The sequence below is a fragment of the Anticarsia gemmatalis genome, chromosome 6 (assembly GCF_050436995.1).
Source record: "Anticarsia gemmatalis isolate Benzon Research Colony breed Stoneville strain chromosome 6, ilAntGemm2 primary, whole genome shotgun sequence".
NCBI classification, from domain to species: domain Eukaryota; kingdom Metazoa; phylum Arthropoda; class Insecta; order Lepidoptera; family Erebidae; genus Anticarsia; species Anticarsia gemmatalis.
Window position 1 is genome coordinate 13590814 of NC_134750.1, and position 21042 is coordinate 13611855.

The following is a 21042-nucleotide window of genomic DNA, read 5'->3' on the forward strand; positions in this document are numbered from 1 at the left end:
TATTACTTTTCTCTTAAACAGCGTGTTTTTGAGAACCAAAACACGCTGTGCTGATCCTGAGCCGTGGGATAAGGACAAGATAAGGAAGAAATTGAACTGTTGGATGTCTGTCACGATCTTATTAACTAGCCTGGGCCATTTTGTGTGTTTTAAAGAAAGCGTTTTAGGCTCGTACTGGCCGAAATTTCAAAATCTATGATACTTATGCCAGAGATAAATTTTAATTTTTAGATCAGTCGGGTGGTCGTCCATCCGCTAGTAAAGGATTATCCATTATTTACGCCACACCCTGAATATACTTACTTCTATATGCATACTCATATAGACAACCAGGCTCAGAACAGATACTCGTACTCATCACACAAAATAATATTTGTCTCGGATGGTATTCAAACCCACCACCCATATTTTCTTTTCATTTTTTAACTGTACATTGTAGTTACAGTTTCTACTGGTATAGGCATTATTATATTAAACACAGTTTCTTTGCTTCCATTATAGTTATTTGATAGCCAGTGAAAGGTTATTATATTTGTAATTAGATCCATTAAAATTCACTTTAATATCTAGAGTATAATTTAAAAGTAATGCAAAAATATAATGTATTTAAATGATTTTTTGTATTTAGTTTGTTTTACTTATTATATAGGAGTGTTAGTTGAATATTGCCGTTTTTCCGTTAGAAAGAACAAAACATTTTCAAGGGAATCTCAAAATATTTTAATTTAACGTATTGCATGCATTTGCGTCTGCACATTTCGTCCATATTTCAAGCAAATTATGGATACCATTCCAAGAAAAAAAATCTCGATCAGTCTCTTCTAAAAAGTGTCGGTTAGCTTACAAAGTGCAATATTGACAGTTTTTTTAACTTAAGATTTCAATCTACCAGTTAAGTTATCCAACATTTATCTATAAACTATGAAATAAACCTTAAACATCAAAATAATGAATTCTATTCTACATCTTTGTGTGTGTATGTAAAAGAAGTATAAAATCTAAACCGAATCTTATCAATTCAAAACATGTCAGGCCATAAAACTTCACACGAATAGAAGACAGTAGTTTCTAAACAAATCATATCAAAAATTAAGTAGCATCCCTTAAAATAATCACGACTTGGATTTCAGTAATCTAGAAGCAATAAAATTATTTGCCAATAATCAGATAATAGAAAATAATCAGTGTATTAATAGTAAGTGTTGGCACCAAGCAATTTAATCTGTTCTGAGTTGACGAACATTTAGTTGTGATAATTAGTGCAAAAAAGACGTGTTTTATGTGCTCTAGGTATTAAAGTAAACAGGTAAGACGTTTGTTTTATAGTAATAGAATCTGTATACAAGTCTTAGTCAAATAATAAAAAAGTTTATTTAAGGTTGTTTAGATATTATAGTTCTCCTAAATTTTTTTTTTTGTTTCATTTTTTTGAGTGATGATATAATTAAATGTTGATCTTAGGAAATTACATTGTCATTAATAGTGAATACTATATGAACTTAATTTTAAAAGCTTTCTTTAAATTGTAAATTATATTGTGAAACTAATTTATTGTCTGATAAGTAGTTTAATTAAAGCTTTGTTTTTTTCCTTTGTCAATAACATAACAATAACTTTCTTCAAAAGCTTGACTCTAATATATGTATAATCATTACACATACATATGTTCTAACAAAGCAATTATTTTCAATTTCATTTTCGACTTGCATAAACGACCTAACCTGAAATCAAAACGGTTTTTTAGAATGACGGCGTCAGACCCCAATCTTATACAGGCCAATGGCAAAGAAAAGAACGGCAAAACTCAAAATGGGACTCACGAAGAGAAACTATGGGATCCTCTCACAGATGGTGTGAAATGGATTGAGAAGTACTCCCATCATATAGAAAACTTCTTCATCAAGATGCCAGGGTATATCACTTCCTTCGTCGCTACTTTAGCTATCTTCACATTTGGAGCTACTCTAAGAGGTATGTAGTGTAGATAGCATTTGAAATGAGCTTTTGCTATTCTGAATACATATGCTGTTCTTCTAAAGAACCTTAATGAGAAGCCTAGTCCAAGTCATACGTTTAGGTAACCTTATTCTAGCTTAACAAAATCATGAGATAGATGACAATAAAAATAAATAGTCTTTTAACATCATCTGGTCAATAAAATGGCTCCATGCATCAGAACTATAATCGTTACAATTTAGTTTAATAAAAAACTTGATTCGCTGATAGTCAAAAGGATCGTAAACTATCTGTATTGTTCCTGGCATAAACATAAGATTTAAATGGTTTCAAGTACGTAACTAACTCGATTTTTTACCTTTAATTTATTACCTCAAAAAAGAAACTTAAGAGACCTTAAGAAAATTCTGACAGAAACTTGCTCAAATGCAAATTGTACGGTATCATGTCCCTAGTTTTATTCTAAACCTTTTTACAAGTTCTTTGCATATGCAAAGTGGGGTAAGAAAGGACGAACGACTTTGCAGTTCAAACTATTTTAGTGTAGTATTGAAATAGTTAGATGTTATCCAAAGTTCAAGACAAAGATAGAATATTAGCTAGTTTTACCACTTGTGAATATGCCTCAGTTAGACTTTCAATAGCTTGATTCTCTACCACTATTGACTATCTACAACCGGCTAGCTATCGAGAAATTTTGTATGAAAATCTGATCAGCGCCTCCAAAGCGCGTCGTAGGAACTATTTTAGCAGTGCATTTTAAATGTCAATCTTTCTATGCTCGAGATTACCGTCTGTAGAAAATCCTGACGATTGTCAATATTTTTTCGCGTTGAGCTGCGGCTTGTTACTATATTCAGATAAACAAAGTGAAATGGTGGATACTAATACAGAGACTGTAATTAGTTTGATACGGTATCAATAGAAAATGAATAACAAACTTTTGGGTACGGACGCACTGCCTTGCACGTTTTTTTACTCATTACGTGCTATACTGCAAGTACATTATATTTCTCTTTTGAAAATGACGACATCAATAATTATATCGTCTAATCACTCTCTTATTTAAAGACCAAGATAAGAGCAAATTAATGAAGGATTAAATGATACATAATTTAATTCTGAATGGAATTTATGAAAATACTAGCGGACCCGACAGACGTTGTCCTGTCTAATAAATTAAAAATTAATTTAAAAAACACTGTTCAGCGGACAAAATTGTGAATCTAAATCTTTCTCAGATCCCCTTGAACACACAAAAAATTTCATCAAAATCGGTCCAATCGTTTAAGAGAAGTTCAGTGACATACCTACACACTTACAGAAAAATTATTTATATAAAGATATTTTTTTGGAGACCGTAAATTTGTTATTAGTAAGCTTTAATATACCATCAAGAAATTCAGTAATATTAATAAATCATTAATTACATTCGACAGTTTAATAATTACCAATAGTAATTGTAATTAATGGCATAGAAATATCGTTTATATTCAAATTACTCAGTTCAATTTTCTTAAAGAATTTGGTTCGAAATATCAATGACATTGAAGAAAAATTTATTATAATTTACATTGTTGTATATCGCAATAAATCTTAGCTAACCGAATGTTTCGATAAGATTAATTGATGACGTAAAAATGATATAATACGGATTATAAATAAATAATGTCGGATACAAAGTCCTTTGCAAGTCATTTCATTAAGTTAAAACAAAGGAATTTTGTCTTTCACGAATGACATTTTAATTATCTTGATACTGCACCTTAATCCAATAATAAAACATGTATACCTCCATACCTATATTATATGTAATGTATCTCATATTCTTTCTTCTGTTGTGTTAGTCTATCAAAATGACAGAAAAAATAGGCTTGAGTCCTTCCTAACCTGCATTTTAAATGCATCTTAGGAACTTTTGAATTCTGTACCGTGAAAAGAACTTTTTTGCATGTTGCATTCGCTGTGGTCGCAGGCTAAGGCCACGGCGAGTGCAGCCTGCGCCTAAACGTTAGGCATTTTAAGGTAAAATGCGTGTTCGCGTTAATTCCCGTATCCTATTATACTTGAGAATAATAAAGCAACAAACCAAGACCATAGTCAAAAACGCGTACCAAAGCGTACAAAACATTGTAAACGCAAATAAAGCTGACACAGTACATTTGAAATTCCAACAGAATCAACCAAATGTATGATAAATTTGATAAACAAAGATCAATATCAGATTACAATAAAATACGAAATGAAAATAGTAAGGAATATTAAGATCCTCATAACAACAATGTAATAGATGATTATGATTATATCAAAGGAACTAATGAATCATTAAGATAAGATAAACATGACATCGCCACGCGAATTCCAATCAGACTAACGATACCAAAATAAATGGATTTTAATTTGCATGTTTTGGTATGACTGTATAGTAATGTACTCAATGTTTGAGTAGCAAAATATTCTTGAGTATGTTTATTTCGAAAATATACTGAGAATATGATATTCTATTTTTCGAATGTACCAAAGTGCTGCCCAATTGGGAAAAAGTTAATATGTTAATAGGTAGAATTTTCAATACTAGTAAATTACAGGAGTTTAAAAATAATTTAGCCTATTAAAGTCTCACTGTTGGGCGAGGGTCTTCTCTTGATATAAGGCTGCATCATGCTTGCCAAGTGCCGGTGGGTTACAAATAAGAAGGACACAAACTGCAATATTGTAGTGGTAACATAAATGTATCTTTTCTAAATAAATGTAAGCACTATTTGATATTACACATTTATGTTAAGATCAATTCCACTCTCACTGCTACGAAATAATCACAAGTCTACTTTAAATATCAGTCTCAAATTGTTAGCCAGTTAACCTGTTTTAGTTTAACCCATTTAGCCATAAACATCTTTTATTCTTCAATAAATTTTATCTAAAAATATTAACCTTTCAAATCGCGATGAACCAGGAAGCAAATTAACAAAGGTTATTCGCCAGATCAAATCCAAAAGTTAAGGGAAAAGGGATAATTATGGGGGAACTGATGGTGCCCTTAGATAAAATATGGCTTTCGATAATTGTGTCCAAATGTCTCTCCGATTTCGTTTCGGAGGAACCAATTTAATAACAGAAAATCAAATTAGTGAAATAGATTGCTTTATAGATCGTTTTATTATTTAAAATGAGTTTCCAAAATTATGTAATTAGCTGTTTTATGTCCAATTATTTGTATATTGACACTTTATTCATGACGAAATGTAGTTTTCATTTTGTTGTCGCATTTAACAGGTGTTAAAAGATTCTTACTTTACAATCATTGGTTTTATTTGTTCCGAATATTAAAATTTATTTTCATTTTCAAATGTTCACACTACAGATTTTTATTTTTCAGTTGGAATACGAAAATGTGTTTAAATACTGAAATAATTAATAAAGAACGTTAGCGACTATGAAAAGCTAAAAGTCCAATACCAATAAATTGTACGTTTATCTATTCAATTTTAAACAAAGTTGCCGATAAATTCTGAATATGTATACGTTTTAAGTCAATTTGGTTGTTTATGCTAATAATTGCGAACATTGTTTGAAGTCAAATATCTACAGCTAGCCCCCAGGTTTATTTGAAATGGACATTGTTTGCTGAAAACTTGGTTTTCAGATTTAATTACAAATATTAGTTCAATGGACTGTCCACTGTAGTAAAATTTCAGGTCGATGACATTTAATTTAATTTCATTCAGATTCTGGTGCGTATTTTAGGACCTGTGTCTTAAAAATTCTGCTTTGTCCATACCTTAATACAGCGTATCAATTTGATTTTTTATGCATCCTTTGCATCACTTGTTTGGTACCATTACTGGTCCAACTTTCTTAAAGTTCGTCAAAGAACTAATCACCTGCATGCCTGCAGAAAACAGAGAGCAAACTATCTAAGCAAATTGATTTCAACTTTGAACCACTTTTAGTTTTAGACCTGTTTTTAAGAATTATGTTCTTCTTTTCCAGGAGAATGGGTGGTAATCCTAGTGGCAGCTTTCAAACAAATGTCGGGGCAGACTCGTAACAATTTGAACAGCACCTCCGAGCTGCTGGACCTGTTCACCTCAAGGAACCTGAAGTTGGAACACTTCTGGACTATCTTCATCAGTGCTCATATCGTCTCCTTCCTTATTTACTTCTTGATTGGAGGGTTCATACATGTAAGTGTTTTTATTACATTTTTTGTGATTTCCTATTTCATTGGTTCAGAACAGTGGTTCCCAACCAGTGGTCCGCGAATGATTTAAAAATTCTAAATTTTTACGATGATCATTACACTTTACTTTTAATATACTTACATAGTGGTCCCTGCTAAAAAGAATTTAAAAAAAGTGGTCCCGGACTAAGAAAAGGTTGGGAACCCCTGGTTTAGAAGATGTTACTATAAATACAATTATTTCCGAGCGTCATGCAGTTTAATCACACGTCACTGGTAAACTTGCTCATATGATTCCTAAAATAAGAGAATAGAGTTCCGGGTTGTAGCCGCGTTAAACACTGGCTTATATTTAACTTTCACATTTAACAGCTGATCAATATAGGTAAAATGTATCCAGCAAATATTGATAGGTTCACTTATAATAATGGATAGAAAAATCTTGTAAGTTAATCTCATAAAATTATATGAATGAATAAGAATCCCATGGAAAATAAACGATCCTACCGAATATTTTACACACCTGTCTGCAAAAAATACTCTATCATTACCTTCACCGAAATCAGGCTTCAATGAACAAACACGCCAGCCAGTGACAAAGTTTGTAGACCAATATGCTCTGAAGCTAACGTGACGAAAAACTTTGCTCAACCAAAACTAGTTTCCGGTGAATTTATTCTCAAATCACCGAATTAACATTTCACACACGTTTAGTCTGAAAAGTTGGAGAATTTTGAATGTAGCAGCACATATGTATCACAAATTAGTTTTGCCAACTTCCGATGGTTTTTATAACCTCGCTAGATATAGAAACAGGGGGGCTTTCACGTATAACTACCACGTTGATAACTATTTGAAAGCTTACATTGTTTTCTCCCTTAGATTATAGTGATTAACATGTTAGGTAAAAGCGGCAACGTACTGAATAGTGACCATCAATTTCACGTACTTTAGGAATTACACGCGCATACATGTTTTTGTCCATGACTTCCTCCACGTGAAAAGATTTCCGGGATAAAAATATCTTATACGCGGACCATATAATCCATATTAATCCATACTTATATTATACGTCGCGAAAGAAACTCTGTCTGTCTGTTTGTTACTCAATCACGCCTAAACTACTGAACCAATTTGCATGAAGTTTGGTATGCAGATATTTTGATACCCGAAACAGGACATAGGCTCCTTTTACCCTGGGAAAATGTCGCATTCCCGTTGGAAAATTCTGGTGGCTGACGAAGTCGCTATTAAAAGCTAGTATATTTTATCCGTGCCAAATTTGTATCCATCCATTTAGTAATTTTTGTGGAAAATTCTATCATTATTATCAATTCATAATCCGTATATACTTCCGCATTGATATTATTAATACAGTTGCATGCAAGATTAAAATATTCGTGATGTCACGTATCTAAGTAAAGTTAATACCATTCGTCAGACATATTGCCAAGCTGTGTGCTCCTGAGAATTTCTCAAGAGAACAATCTCCAAACAATTTAGTTGCCCCGAGAGTAGTGCCAGAAAATCCAAAAACATTTTCAGAGTTCTCGGAGTCAATTGGAAATTGGAATTCTTGGAATTACCAGCTTATTATTGTTAGACCACATCATGCCAGTGCTCGACAAAGGTATACCCTATAGCTTTCCGCTACACCTACAGTATACAGAGTAGAAATTAGAATTCTTGAAACTAAGAGCTTATTTCTATTATTGTTTAGCCTCATCGCCCCAGGTCTACCCCATCAAGTTTTTCTCGCCAAATTTGATGTGATCTATTCTCCAGTTACTGGGGTCTATACAATCGCTATCTTAGCCCAAGAGTTTTCTAGCGACATACATCTAGATAGTCTCATTCAGTATATCAAAATACAGTTTCCAAAATAGTCAAAATTAGTATACCTAAAATAATGTTCTCATTGTAATTGACAACGGTTTAGATAATTCCTGCGAAGGATCTCGCTACAAGTAAATTCGTTTTGACTTAGACGTGCGCTGTAATTTTGCGAGAGACATTAATTGACGTAATAAAGAGAAGGGTTTATTCGTTTGTTCCGACGCCACTATGCCATGTTTATTTTTGGTATATCTGTTTATTTACTATAGAAGTTATTTAGCTTTGTATTAACAAGGATAGATGGTATTTGTTAGGTTTCGGTCAGGTTAAGTAAATGTGTTCTAGGTAAAACAAAAAATTGTTGATAATTTTTTGATCTTTAGTAACTATGTGACTTAGTTCATTTAGATTTTGATACAAACAAAGGTAAGGTAAGTGAAAAAAAAATGATTTCGGTAATAATATTCTATTTTCGCATGCTCTCACTGTTAAACGGCTTTATCGATTCATATGAGATTTGGCGGAGTAATAGACGCCAGGCGGTACTATAAATTCTAAAAGAAAGTCTTAATTTTTCTTAATTTTTGTGGGATGTAAAAAAAAGCTAAGACCGTAGTATGATTTACATGTTCCACTAAACATTATGTGACTTTCAGTATCAATAAATATTATCTAATAACTCTAAGTAATTAATTATTACGACTGACTGATAATTGCGTCATTGATAACATCTACATTATCTCGTACTAATCTATTCGTAAGAGTTTACACATGACTTGTATCACATAGCTCGGATTGTGTACTTATCAACTGATTTATTGCCTACAATTTTTCATGTTATGATTCATCTGTTGGTTTTTTAATCATACATTTTTGTATGAATATATAAAACTCTAAGGTGACTGACTGACATAGTGACATCTATAAACGCACAGCGCATGAAACTGCACGGGCAGAAATTTGGCTTACAGGTAGATTATTTAACATAGGCATCCGCTAAGAAAGGATTTCGGTGATTTTACACTCAAATTGATTAAAATGGGGAATGAAAGTTTGTATGAAAGTTCTGTCCTAAGCCACAAACTACGTGGACGAAGTCGCGGGCAAAAAGCAATTTTTTACTAGTGCTAACTAGTTTTTGGTAGTGTTTAAAGTTATAACACTTCATGTAATCCTTTGTATTGGCTTTTATAAGTAGTTCAATAGCATTTATAAATTCATAAGCGTTGTTCGAAAATTTATCTAGCCTATAGAAATAATCTACGTAAATAATACGCGTTATAATAGATTATAACATCACAGTTTTTTCCACTAAATCAAAGACAAAATTGTTGAAAACAAAAACACATCCTTTTGTGTGTTTTATATTTTGTATACGTTAATACCTATAGCTCAATTCTCTACTACTATCGACTACCAAAAACCAGCTAGCTATTGAGAAATTTTGTGTGAAATATCTGATCAGCACCTTGAATGGGCAGCGTAAGAACTATTTTGGCAGTATATTTTAAATGTCTAACTTTCGATACCCGGCTGTACCGACTGCTTAGTATCGCACTGCTACATCACTGTTTTAAATGAGACTACCCGACTGTCTGTCTATTCCACCTTTACGACTTAACCACAAAACCTATTTGGATAAAATGTTGAATGGAGATAGTTGGAGTCAAACAGGACAACATGTTTTTTTAATCCACTACACACTAAAATTTCTGATAAAATTTAACTTAAAGTTTTAAAGTCAAGCCTTGAAATAGAAAATAATTTATAGGAAAATATAAATAAGCTGTCAGTCCAAAGTCAGCTTAAAATCCTTTTTGAAGAGCTAGTCTCAAATCGTAACTTTACAATAAGCCTGATTAGAATAAATTTCAGTTTAATCCTGGGATTTGAACTTTCGTATTGCGATAAATGACATTAGGCCTTTTGCTAACTTTTGCTCCTAAATTATTTAGAGGAATTACAGGTGTGCTTAATTACACGAAACTGGAACGAAAACTTATGTCTGTAATGTTTCAATAGTTTTAGTCCTTTTGGGATTATAAGTTAAACATTAAACTAATTTGGAATGGCATAGATTTTGGATTTTACTGCGCCAAATAAGTTTCTTTATACAACCGCTATTGGAAAAAGTCGGGTTTTAATGGAAATGGAATTGAAAGTAGTCCAAACCAAATCTTTTTTTAACTAATTATTAACGAGAATACAAAATTAAATGACACAGAAACAACATTCTCCAAATCTACTTCAGCCGCTTAAAAATGTTAATCGAACCATCACTAAAGACAAAACCATGCGAGTACAATAAAAACAATGGCTCTGCGAACCTTCCGCGTTCTGCCGTTCAAAATAATCAAATAACTTCAAAAATATTCTTTCCAGTGGTACTTCTACGTGAACAGGCGGCACTTAGCCCACGAATGGAAGATCCAGCCAGACAAGTGGATCACTCCCGAGCTCGAACGCCACGAGATCAAGATCGGTACCATGTCTCTCCTCGTCACCGGGTCCTTCTCCGCCTTCCTTGCCTGCTACATCTATAACGGCAACCCGTCTACTGTCTACTACCAGTTCGATGAGTACGGATGGACTTGGTTCTTCTTACAGTTCCCCGCCATCTTTCTTTACTCAGTAAGTATATTCACTCAGTGTTTTAAACACGACATTCTTTTTTAGTAACTAGCTGACCCGCGCAACTTCGCTTGCGTTACAGAAGAGTTAATGGGTCATAATTTTCCCCGTTTTTGTAACTTTTTTACTGGTACTTTGCTCCTATTGATCGTAGCGTGATGATATATAACCTATAGCCTTCCTCGATTAATGGGATATCTAACACTGAAATAATTTTTCAAATCAGACCAGTACGACAGTTCTTATTATTTTTTCTTTTTTGAAAAAGACATCTTCGCACTAAGAATTGCTCTTGTGTCGCGGGGACTTTTACAAACATACACGGACAGAAAGAACAACCAGACCCGAAACCATTATTTGTGGATCGCACAAATAATTGTCCCGTGTGAGAATCGAACCCACGACCTCCCGTCGCAATGGTAGCGGCGTGGTGACCTAAACCACTCCGCCACGGAGGCAGTCAGACAGTAAAACCTAATACAATATTTCTTCCAGGACTACACAACGTACATCCTTCACCGTCTGTACCACACCCCGTGGTTCTACAAACACTTCCACAAGCTCCACCATAAGTACAAGCAGCCTACGGCGTTCTCCGTCACTGCCATCCACCCGGTCGAGATCATGCATGTCCAGTTGACGATGTGCTTACCCCTGTTCACGGTTCCTATACATTGGTGTAAGTTTGGATATTTATTTTCCTATGTAACAATTAAGTAGTTTATCCACTTCATATAGTAGTAGTAATAGAGTAAACCACCACTAGTTTGGAAAGAAAGACTTTTCTTAACCCATTAACAGTCCCACTGCTTGGCAAGGGTCTCCTCCCAAACGAGGGAGGGGTTAGGCCTTGAGTCCACCACGCTGGCCAAATGTGGATGTGGAACTCTGTATGCCCTCAATAAACGCACTAAACATTTTTTTCGGCATGCAAAGTTCCACAGCGAAGTTTTCCTTTACCGTTAGAGCTAGTAATAATTATTTCTAATACCCACATACATAACTTTGAAAAGTTTGGTTGCCTCGGGTTTACTTGCTAGTGCCAACTTATGCCACACGGCTATCACTGCTTATTTTATATTATTAGATCTTCAATCAATAGTTTTTTTCTTTTTCCAGTCCCATTCTACGCAGTCGCCATCTACGTGTACTACCACGGTATCCTGGACCACTCCGGCGTGAACTTCAAGAGCGCGTGGTGGCAGCCGTGGCAGCCTGATGCAGAGTTCCATGACAAGCATCATGAGCTGTTCCATTGTAACTTTGGATTCAATATGTTCTTCTGGGATCAAGTAAGTCTCCTTTCGCTGTCACCTATTTTTTTTCCTATTGCCACATTTTTGCCTTGGATGTGTGATTATGCCAATTTTAGTGGATTTTAGGTCTTTAATAAATTTTAATTAAAATTTTGCTAACTACAGTCTGGGTTGTACTAAGTGTGCCGACGACTGGTAGTAAAATCTGTAAAGCGACCTGAAAATCTAATAAGTTATCTAAAGACCATTAAAATTCTACCGTTTCACTTAGAACCAGCATAGACAGACTTTATGAATATAAAATACTACATCGTAAGTTCATGCTATCGCTATACGCACACATACGTGTCAAGAATACGTAAACCAAAATTATCAAGTGTAATCAAAAAACAGGAAAATAACACAATAATTTATATAAATTTCATAAGCCACTTAAAATTCAGTGGGGGTGATACAATCTGCTTGCTTTTCATCCCTTCTTAAGGTATTTTCTACCCTCGATCAAAGAGAGGCTTACCATCAAATTATTTATAATTGATCAAATAGATTAACAGGGAATATCCTTCTACAAAACAGGATTTTTGTTGATTTATATCTCAATTTAGAATAAATCAAGTTTCGCGGAATCCAGATTTGTGTAATTTGTCATTTAGATTGTATTTACGAGTTAGATTAATAAATTAATGGGAATTGTTAAAAAGTGATTTTCGGTGTAGAGGTAGAATAACTTTTAGTTATTGTGGGTGTATAAAAACTTACTAACAGCTGCCAAAATCATGATGTTACTTAGAAACCTTGAGGGTTTTTGTTTAATCCCACTACACTCTCCCGGACGAGGGAGGGTTAGGCTAGTTAGGCCTGAGTCCACCAAACTGGCCAAGTGCAGGTGGGGACTTCATTATAAGTTCATTATGAGTTCTTCATTATATTGGAAAAAAAATAATTTTTAATCTGCACTTAATCAACATAATTATTAACTTAAAGTCTGAGTAGATTCATAATCAGCAGCTGGCCAATAACGGTAAAAAATAAATACGTAATACGTTTTCCTAGAAAATTCATAGTTCGTTTCTTACAAATAAATCGATGTTGCCAAGTAACAGAAGTGTTCTTGGCATTCAGCCACAAAACCGTGTTCAATGGTTTTCTAAGTTTTCAACTTGTAATGAATCATGAGTCGTATTTCAAACTTTTATTAAACTTAAGTTTTTTGAAGAAAATTCTTTTGATATCTGCGATGCGCTATTTCATCTTTTGTGCAGTCTTTTACATTAATAATACGTATTGTTGACCTAATTTTCTTTAAAATAATGTATATTGTTTTTTTATCGTGAAAGTAAACCTAACTTTGATAGCCACAGATATTACCTAATATAAATATGCATGTTCTTCTATGAGATATGTTCTCTCAACTAATACACTTAATCCTACTATTTTTTTATTGAGGATAGTACTCTATCCGAGAGTTATTTTCAATTTCCAATACCTACCAGAAGATGCTGTTTTAGTAAAAACAAGCTATAAAATTATTTTCATATACTATTATTATTGCCTAACTAAAATAGGTTTTTTTTTTCTAAATCACTAACGTTTTTTCACTCTTTCAGCTTCACGGTACCATGAGGAAGCCAAACCGCGAATACACCGAAGAAACCTTCCATGAAGGCGATCTACCTGAGAGCGACCTACCAGAGGACAGCAAGACAAAATAAACCAAAATAAACTCTAAACCTCTCAACATAAAACACAAAATTGTATGAATAACACGTTCTTTTTTGACAATTATCATTAACTTAGTGTATTCGTAGATTTAAGGACTTAATATTAGCGAAACGTTTCCTTGAAATTCTGTTTCAACCATTTGTTTGAAAGCACATGGCCAATAAATAAATAACTTACGATTTGGCAAATGCAATTACAATTGATTTATATTTTAAGATCTAACTGCGATTGATTGAAGCCTAAGGTCAGAAGAGGGTGAGCAAAATATGAATACCACCTCAATTCAAAGTCCAAATCACTGTGGATAAATTGAGCGTCGTATTAATAACTGTGGACCACCGCTTGACCTTCTAAGACAAGACTTAACAAGACATGCCTTTGGAAGGCATGATTTCATAAGGCATGATTCCATAAGGCATGACTTCATAAGTCATGACTTTGTAAGGCAAAACAAGACGTAAGGAAGGAAAAATCAGCTAGGTACTTAATAATAGCTGATTTTCAAAGTACACCTTTGTGCCTAAATGGTTAGAATTCAGAATAATGGATACATAAATGACAAATTAGGCTTATGTTTATAATCTTATATGTTTTATGTATTCGATCGATTATTTGTTTATTTGTTATAATTGGTGATATTTATAATTGGACGAATTTGAACTAATAAAGTTTAATACGAAATCAATTAATGTTTGTTTTTATATTTAATGCTCACATTTACGATGTGAAGAGAATAAAAAAATATGTTTCGACAAAAGAAGCGCTAATCAGAATTTCATACAAAATACGCTTAATAGCGGATTGTCTTCAGTCAATGACGCTACAGCTCTTGTAGTATTTTATATATCTAAAAATCCATCTTTCACAACATTAACCCTTAAAAACATACTAAGCTTATTTATATAACCATATAAATAAATACGCGTGATACCTCACATCGTACTCTTGATATAAGACCGTCCACTTATTCCATTATAACACAAAAATAAGCTCCCACAGCTAAGACCTTTTCCTGAACGTTCTCTCTTATTTCTTATTATTCTATAGATTTTACTCAACACACAAAAAGGCACTCTATTAATAAGCTCTGAATAGCCTTGCTTCGTAATTCTCTTTCAAGCAAAACTGCATTGAAATAACATTTCATTTTATCAATTTGTTCAAAGACTTGCTCGTTTTATTAATTAATATCTTTGAGGATTTATTGTAACAATAAGTTGTTAGTTGTGGTAAATGCTGCGAATGCAATTTCCTTAAGTTACAGTTTTCTCTCAATTTATTACGTACCACTTCGTACGTACTTTTGCCATCAGATCCGCTCACATTATGTTTTTTTTTACTGAATTCTTTTAAATTATATTTTTTCATCTTTATTGGTTTAAATAATTAAGCTTAAAACTATGTCAGACCAACAAATTATTATTATTAACGATATCAAGGCCCGAGGAAACGAGTAATGAATATAGGATTTTTAATCAAACACTGGTACTACAGGTTGCTAGATTACCAGCTAAGACATGATTGATATAAAAATCAGCTTTGTAGTATTTTCAAAGAAAAACACGCTGTAAAATATTAAAAAAACGAAATCACTACCAGCCTTTAAAACAATCACCAATAACAACAAACTCATAAAAACATCTTGTAACGATAATCCTAATTTCATCAACGATGCTATTCTGCTCAAACATCAACAAAAAGAAACCAATTCAAATCGCATTAGAAAATATTGAACGATCAGCTTTATGACGTCATCAATACAGTTGACGAATAATTTCTCGTAATAAAAACATAATGGGATATTTCATTGTCTCCAATTTTTAGGCCCGGATTGAAACAATGCGGGTCTATAATAAGATAGGCTCTTTACAAGGACGACCAAGTATTTTTTCTTTGGTAGCGCGAAACAGTCCAACTTGTATTCTGTGAGCGTACGATAAGTTTGACACACATTTTTATGATGAAAATAGGCTTAAAAGAATATCTTTTTCTTTGTGAATTGTAGGGCCGGTCGACGGGGCCAGATTTGTGTTATTTTCTTCGATGTAAATTGTATGCCATCAAAAACATTCTGTAAAAACCTCAAGTCTCGCCGTAAAAAGTTGTGAGATCTATATAATACCAAGTCGATTAATCTATTTAGTCTCTACTTAAAGGACCTTCTGTCTTAAGTTATTACGTATGTTATTATCATGCCAATTTAAAAAAAAATACCTCTAAAACAAATAGACCGACCTGGCCATCGCATGATTTGATTATTAGTATGTATCACACTACACAGCACGACAAGAAGTTAATGCTCCTGAAATGTTAATAATGGCGAATTTGTGTTTTCTTGCGATGACCAAGTCGATCTATTTGTTTTAAAGGTATTTTCTTTAAATTGGCATGATAATAACATACGTAATAACTTAAGACAGAAGGTCCTTTAAGTAGAGACTAAATAGATTAATCGACTTGGTATTATATAGATCTCACAACTTTTTACGGCGAGACTTGAGGTTTTTACAGAATGTTTTTGATGGCATCTCACTTCTTTTTGTAGAGCGAACATAAGTCAAATTTGTATGGAAAGACGTTTTTTTTTCATAATTCAACGTATTTTCTTATGGGAATGTTGTTCAGTTTCATGGGCTAAACACCCTTACCCACCCTTTACCCCCTCCCGTTATGCCTCATATAGTAGGTACCTATTTACACCTATTTATTTTATTTTCTACAGTAATAATAATTCATTAACTGCAAATGTAACCTTGTAATCTTATACATTTATATGGAATTACAAAGTTATTGTTGCAGTTGGTGTATTTAGAAAACTGGACCGAAATTAGAAAATATTAAATTTTTCCCATGATTAAGACACTAAACCCTATTTGTATTCTAAATTTTAAGCTTCTAAGTCTGCTAGAAGTACCTTAGACTTTTGATGATCGGTGAGTCAGTGAGTCAGTGAATCAGTGAGTGACAAAATTCAAAATTTTAACAAGTTGTCATTCTTAAACTACTGGTTCAAATTGACTGAAATTTTAAATATACCGTGTTTATACAATGACTGATTAGTTGCTGAAAATCCAGGCTTCTTGTTTTATCCACAACGAAATTATAGGGGTGTCAAAAATAGCCCGAATTGCTTCGAGAAAAGGATGTTACGGCCGTGCCGCTTTTTTTTTGCTCGACTTGCGGGGGCACTTCCGTGCCCCCAGATCGTGTTACAAATCGTGTCTTCAGAAATATTTTAGGCGATCGTCTCGTGTATGTCACGAACGATTTTGATAGTGGAGCTGGCGATATAAAATTGAGATTGCATTGTATTTTGATATTGATGTTTGTTTTTGTAGTGCATTGAATTGAATAAATGAATACCTGTGGTCTTGTTACATACTGTTAGCTGATGCCAAACCTAGCAGAAATTGTACTTGAGTAATCATACAACTATAATAAGAAATTAGATCTTAATATACTTATAATTATACGTAGAAAAAGTTACGCCTAGAATCAGAACCGATTCCTGATTTAATGATTTTACATTCATTATAATACCAACAAACTAATAAGGCATTGAAAAATCTATTTGTCTCACGAAAACTAGAAGAAATATTCCTACCATCCAAGTTTATAACCACATAATCCGCAAAATTCAAGTATCACAATACTTCTTGGTTTAAGAGAGCGAAGAGGCTCTCGTATTTCAGTACACAACAGCCTTCTATCTTAAACCTGGGTCTAAACTGAGTTATAGCCAGGTCTTACGAGCCTAACCTATAAATTTTGTCCCTAGTACTTAAGACTCGGCCTGTTTATTTAGTATGTTTATTACAATATGTTTTGATATATAACTCCTATCCTCTTAGGTTTAGGAAAGTTGTTGATTTATGAAATGGTTGGTGTTAATTGTTTTGGTTCTTGGCTTTCAATAACATAAACGTGAATATAGTATTAATTAATTACTCCAATTCACTCAAATGCAAGTTAAGAATAGTAACCGCTTAACTGATGAAATTTTACGTTAAGTATCATTTAATATTCCCAGTTAGATCTGCCATACTTTAAATCGATAGGTAAAATTCTTAACTCACCCACAGTCTACCAATGTAAAATACTAGTATTTAAGTGCATTCAGTGAGATTGGAAGCCAACTCCAACATAAAGACAACAACAGGAAGAGAGGTTAAGCTGATGATGAGAACAATCTAACTAAGCACATTTTGGCATTTATCAAATCCCTTTCTGGAGGCGAACACACATACACATAACCAACTCGATTAACGTAACGTTACAACTAAAAATATGTACATATTAATATTTTAGCCTTACTCTTCAAAAGCGGAACCCAAAAAAATAACATTTTAACTTGAATAAGAAAAAACGCATTCTTATCGAACGACCATCATAATAGCTCACCGTTCAAAACAGAATTCCGCCTTTTCACGCCGACCATTTATCACTCTCGTGAGAGGGAAAAAATTGCTATGGCCTTAAGGGGCCAAGTGAAAATAATGCGAGGACCAAGTTCATTTGATTTATGCCGTCCACAACATCTCGTTAATTAAGCTTCGATGTTTCAGGTCAACAATAGCAGGCTTTACTGTCTCACTGACATGTTTTCTTTTGTTTAAGAAAATGGCTGTGTTAGGTTTTAGTGTTGAAGGTCTGGAGACAAAGGTTGACTGTCAGAAATTAGAACAGTTCCTAAAGGAGCAAAAAACGGCTGAAATTAGAACAGTTTATGTAATTTTTTTGGGAATGTGTGACCAAGTGTCATAATAAAATTACAGTATTTTTGAAATATAAGCAAAAATTGATTAAAGGTTATTTAGAAGAGATGCTTCACGATATTATTTTAGCTACTTATTTTGATAATAAAACATTGAGTCATGAAAATAATTAGGAAGTAATTTGGACGAATAAACGTGTGCAGATACTAACTTCGAGTATTGATAAACTAATTCCCTAAAAACAATGGGTATTGTCATTTATATATCAATCAACTTGCTTAATCCTCAAATGATACACAAAATATTTTAATACAGTTTTGTGCACTCGATACTCTTGTTGAAATTTTTTTATCTATACTAATATTATAAAGCTGAAGAGTTTGTTTGTTTGTTTGTTTGAACGCGCTAATCTCAGGAACTACGGGTCCGATTTGAAAAATTCTTTCAGTGTTCGATAGTCCATTTATCGAGGAAGGCTATAGGCTATATATCATTACGCTACGACCAATAGGAGCAGAGCACCACTGAAAAATGTTACAAAAACGGGGAAAATTTTGACCCATTCTCTCTTATGTGACGCAAGCGAAGTTGCGCGGGTCAGCTAGTGCTCATAATATTTCCTTGAAATCCACGGCAATCATGCTTAAAATATCGTGTTGAACGTTCCCAAACACACAAAATCAAATAAAAATACAAGAGCCGAAATCAATGAGGTCAATAATTTCAATGATCCAGTAATAAGATTGACCTTACAACATTCCGCAAACATTTTTATCTGATTGAACACAATGAGCACGGCTCCTATTATGTGTAATTGATTTTAATTGGATACTCTACCCTTCCCGGCAATTCATTATAATTTCGGAGAAAATCCTGAAATTTCTTTGAATTTTTTTCTTTATTTGCTTTTGATTTGAATGTACGATCGATTGTCAGATGATTATGTTATTTTAATGATGTTATCCTATTTAGCTATTCATTTGGCATTATATTTAAACATGGTATTGCATTGCGGGCCATTTTTTCAAATAATAAATTTAACCCATGAATGTCCCACTGCTGAGCAAGTCTTCTCCCGCAATGATGGAGGCGTTTTTTTAGGTTTTCTAAAATTTGTTTTGATTTATCCATGACTTGCATGCACTATTACTATAATATAAAGTAAAATATGAGATAGAGACTAAATATTTTTACTCAAACTACAAAAGGAAATAGTCTTTAATGTAGATGACCCAGACAAATAAAACTACCAACTACAGAGTGAAAATTAAAATAAACTTTCAACAAAAATTCAATTTAATCAAGTTGATCATAAAACTGCTAAGTCAGACTCAGTCCTAAACCTAGTTTATACTTTATTAACATAAAAGAAATATCTTTCTTTTGACAAATTGTAGCCAGTCCAATATTTAGGTCAGAGGGACAAAAGCCTAATATTTTGCAAATCATATTCAAAATCTCAAATAGTTTCATCTTAACACAATTCTTACAAAAAGAAAGAAAATAAAACAATAAGTTTCTTATAAAGAGAAGAATTTTGCGTTAAGTTACAATTGAATATGAAATAATACACGAACGGTACACGATAACATGTAACAAGGTAATTGTCAAAAGGATATCCATATCTGTAGAAAACTCAATTTGCTTGGAATAAAGGCTAGTAGACAGTGTAGACAATATTGTGGCAGTTTCGTATCGCATTTAGGACCAAACTGTGTCCGATCGCGGAATAACACCATTTAGCTATTGCATTGATGCACCATTGGACTTTATCGAGTACATGATTGTGATATTAAATGTCCATTTGAAAACACAAGAGGTTTTTCTATTAATTGTAATTGATATTAAATTATTTATAGATATGAATTCGAATACCATCGCATTGAGAGGTCGTGGGTTCGATTCCCACACCTCAACTTTTCCTACACATTTAGGTAAAACCAATTGTAACATGCATAAAGATGTAAAAATAACATAAATTTACAATGCAATAATACAAACTTTCTCGGAAACTTGACCACAATTTCTATAACAACCGCCTATTCAAAATCGACGTTCACGGCCGTCAGTATCGTGTCTGTGTTCACCTTAAAGAAGTGCCCTACATTTCTATCACTCAAGAGATTGTTGTATTATTCGGTATTCTTTGTACTTTGTTGGAAACATGTAATTTCCGGGTTCAGGATGAAAACATCCTCATCTGAAGCATATAATGCTGCTGTTTTGTTAATATGGAGATCAACAATTTATAACTTCGTTGTGTTAACGATTTATGGTCACAATTGCAAAGGTTTTTTTGACTTCCTTCTTTCCAGGATCCATGAAACATTGTAAATATACACCTCAAGTATACACTTGAAAATTAAAATATATACCATGAAACATTGTAAATGTATATTACAATGTATATCTATACTAATATTATAAAGCTGAAGAGTTTGTTTGTTTGTTTGTTTGTTTGAACGCGCTAATCTCAGGAACTACTGGTCCGATTTGAAAAATTCTTTCAGTGTTAGATAATCCATTTATCGAGGAAGGTTATAGGCTATATATCATCACGCTACTACCAATAGGAGCAGAGTACCAGTGAAAAATGTTACAAAAACGGGGAAAATTTTTAACGCTTATGTAACGCAAGCGAAGTTGCGCGGGTCAGCTAGTATTTTTGTAACGTGTTAAAAATAAAATGTCGCTGTCGTTTAAAATATCTAATTTTATACTGTTGTAATGTTCTTAAAATAAA

At 33.2% G+C, this 21042-nt stretch overlaps 1 protein-coding gene across 2 annotated transcripts; it reads left to right on the forward strand.

Moving 5' to 3' along the window:
- The first annotated feature begins 631 nt into the window (after positions 1–631).
- On the forward strand, positions 632–14269 carry LOC142973799 (uncharacterized). 2 transcript variants are annotated; one of them, XM_076115819.1, is made up of 8 exons: positions 632–891; positions 1131–1306; positions 1745–1971; positions 5950–6143; positions 10358–10606; positions 11102–11285; positions 11726–11898; positions 13470–14269. In XM_076115819.1, the coding sequence occupies exons 3-8, from the start codon at positions 1746–1748 to the stop codon at positions 13572–13574; spliced, it is 1131 nt and encodes a 376-aa protein (XP_075971934.1). In that variant the 5' UTR covers positions 632–891; positions 1131–1306; position 1745; the 3' UTR covers positions 13575–14269. The 2 variants fall into 2 exon arrangements, with proteins under 2 accessions (XP_075971934.1, XP_075971933.1); XM_076115818.1 differs by having other exon boundaries at positions 632–1306.
- The last annotated feature ends 6773 nt before the right edge of the window (positions 14270–21042 follow it).

What these genes read in the sequence shown, in the direction of transcription:
- LOC142973799 (XM_076115818.1), top strand. Translation starts at nt 1,746, where the DNA reads ATGACGGCGTCAGACCCCAATCTTATACAGGCCAATGGCAAAGAAAAG. An exon ending in ATTTGGAGCTACTCTAAGAG is followed by an intron (nt 1,972 to 5,949) that starts GTATGTAGTGTA and finishes CTTCTTTTCCAG; the next exon opens with GAGAATGGGTGGTAATCCTA. An exon ending in ATATGTTCTTCTGGGATCAA is followed by an intron (nt 11,899 to 13,469) that starts GTAAGTCTCCTT and finishes TCACTCTTTCAG; the next exon opens with CTTCACGGTACCATGAGGAA.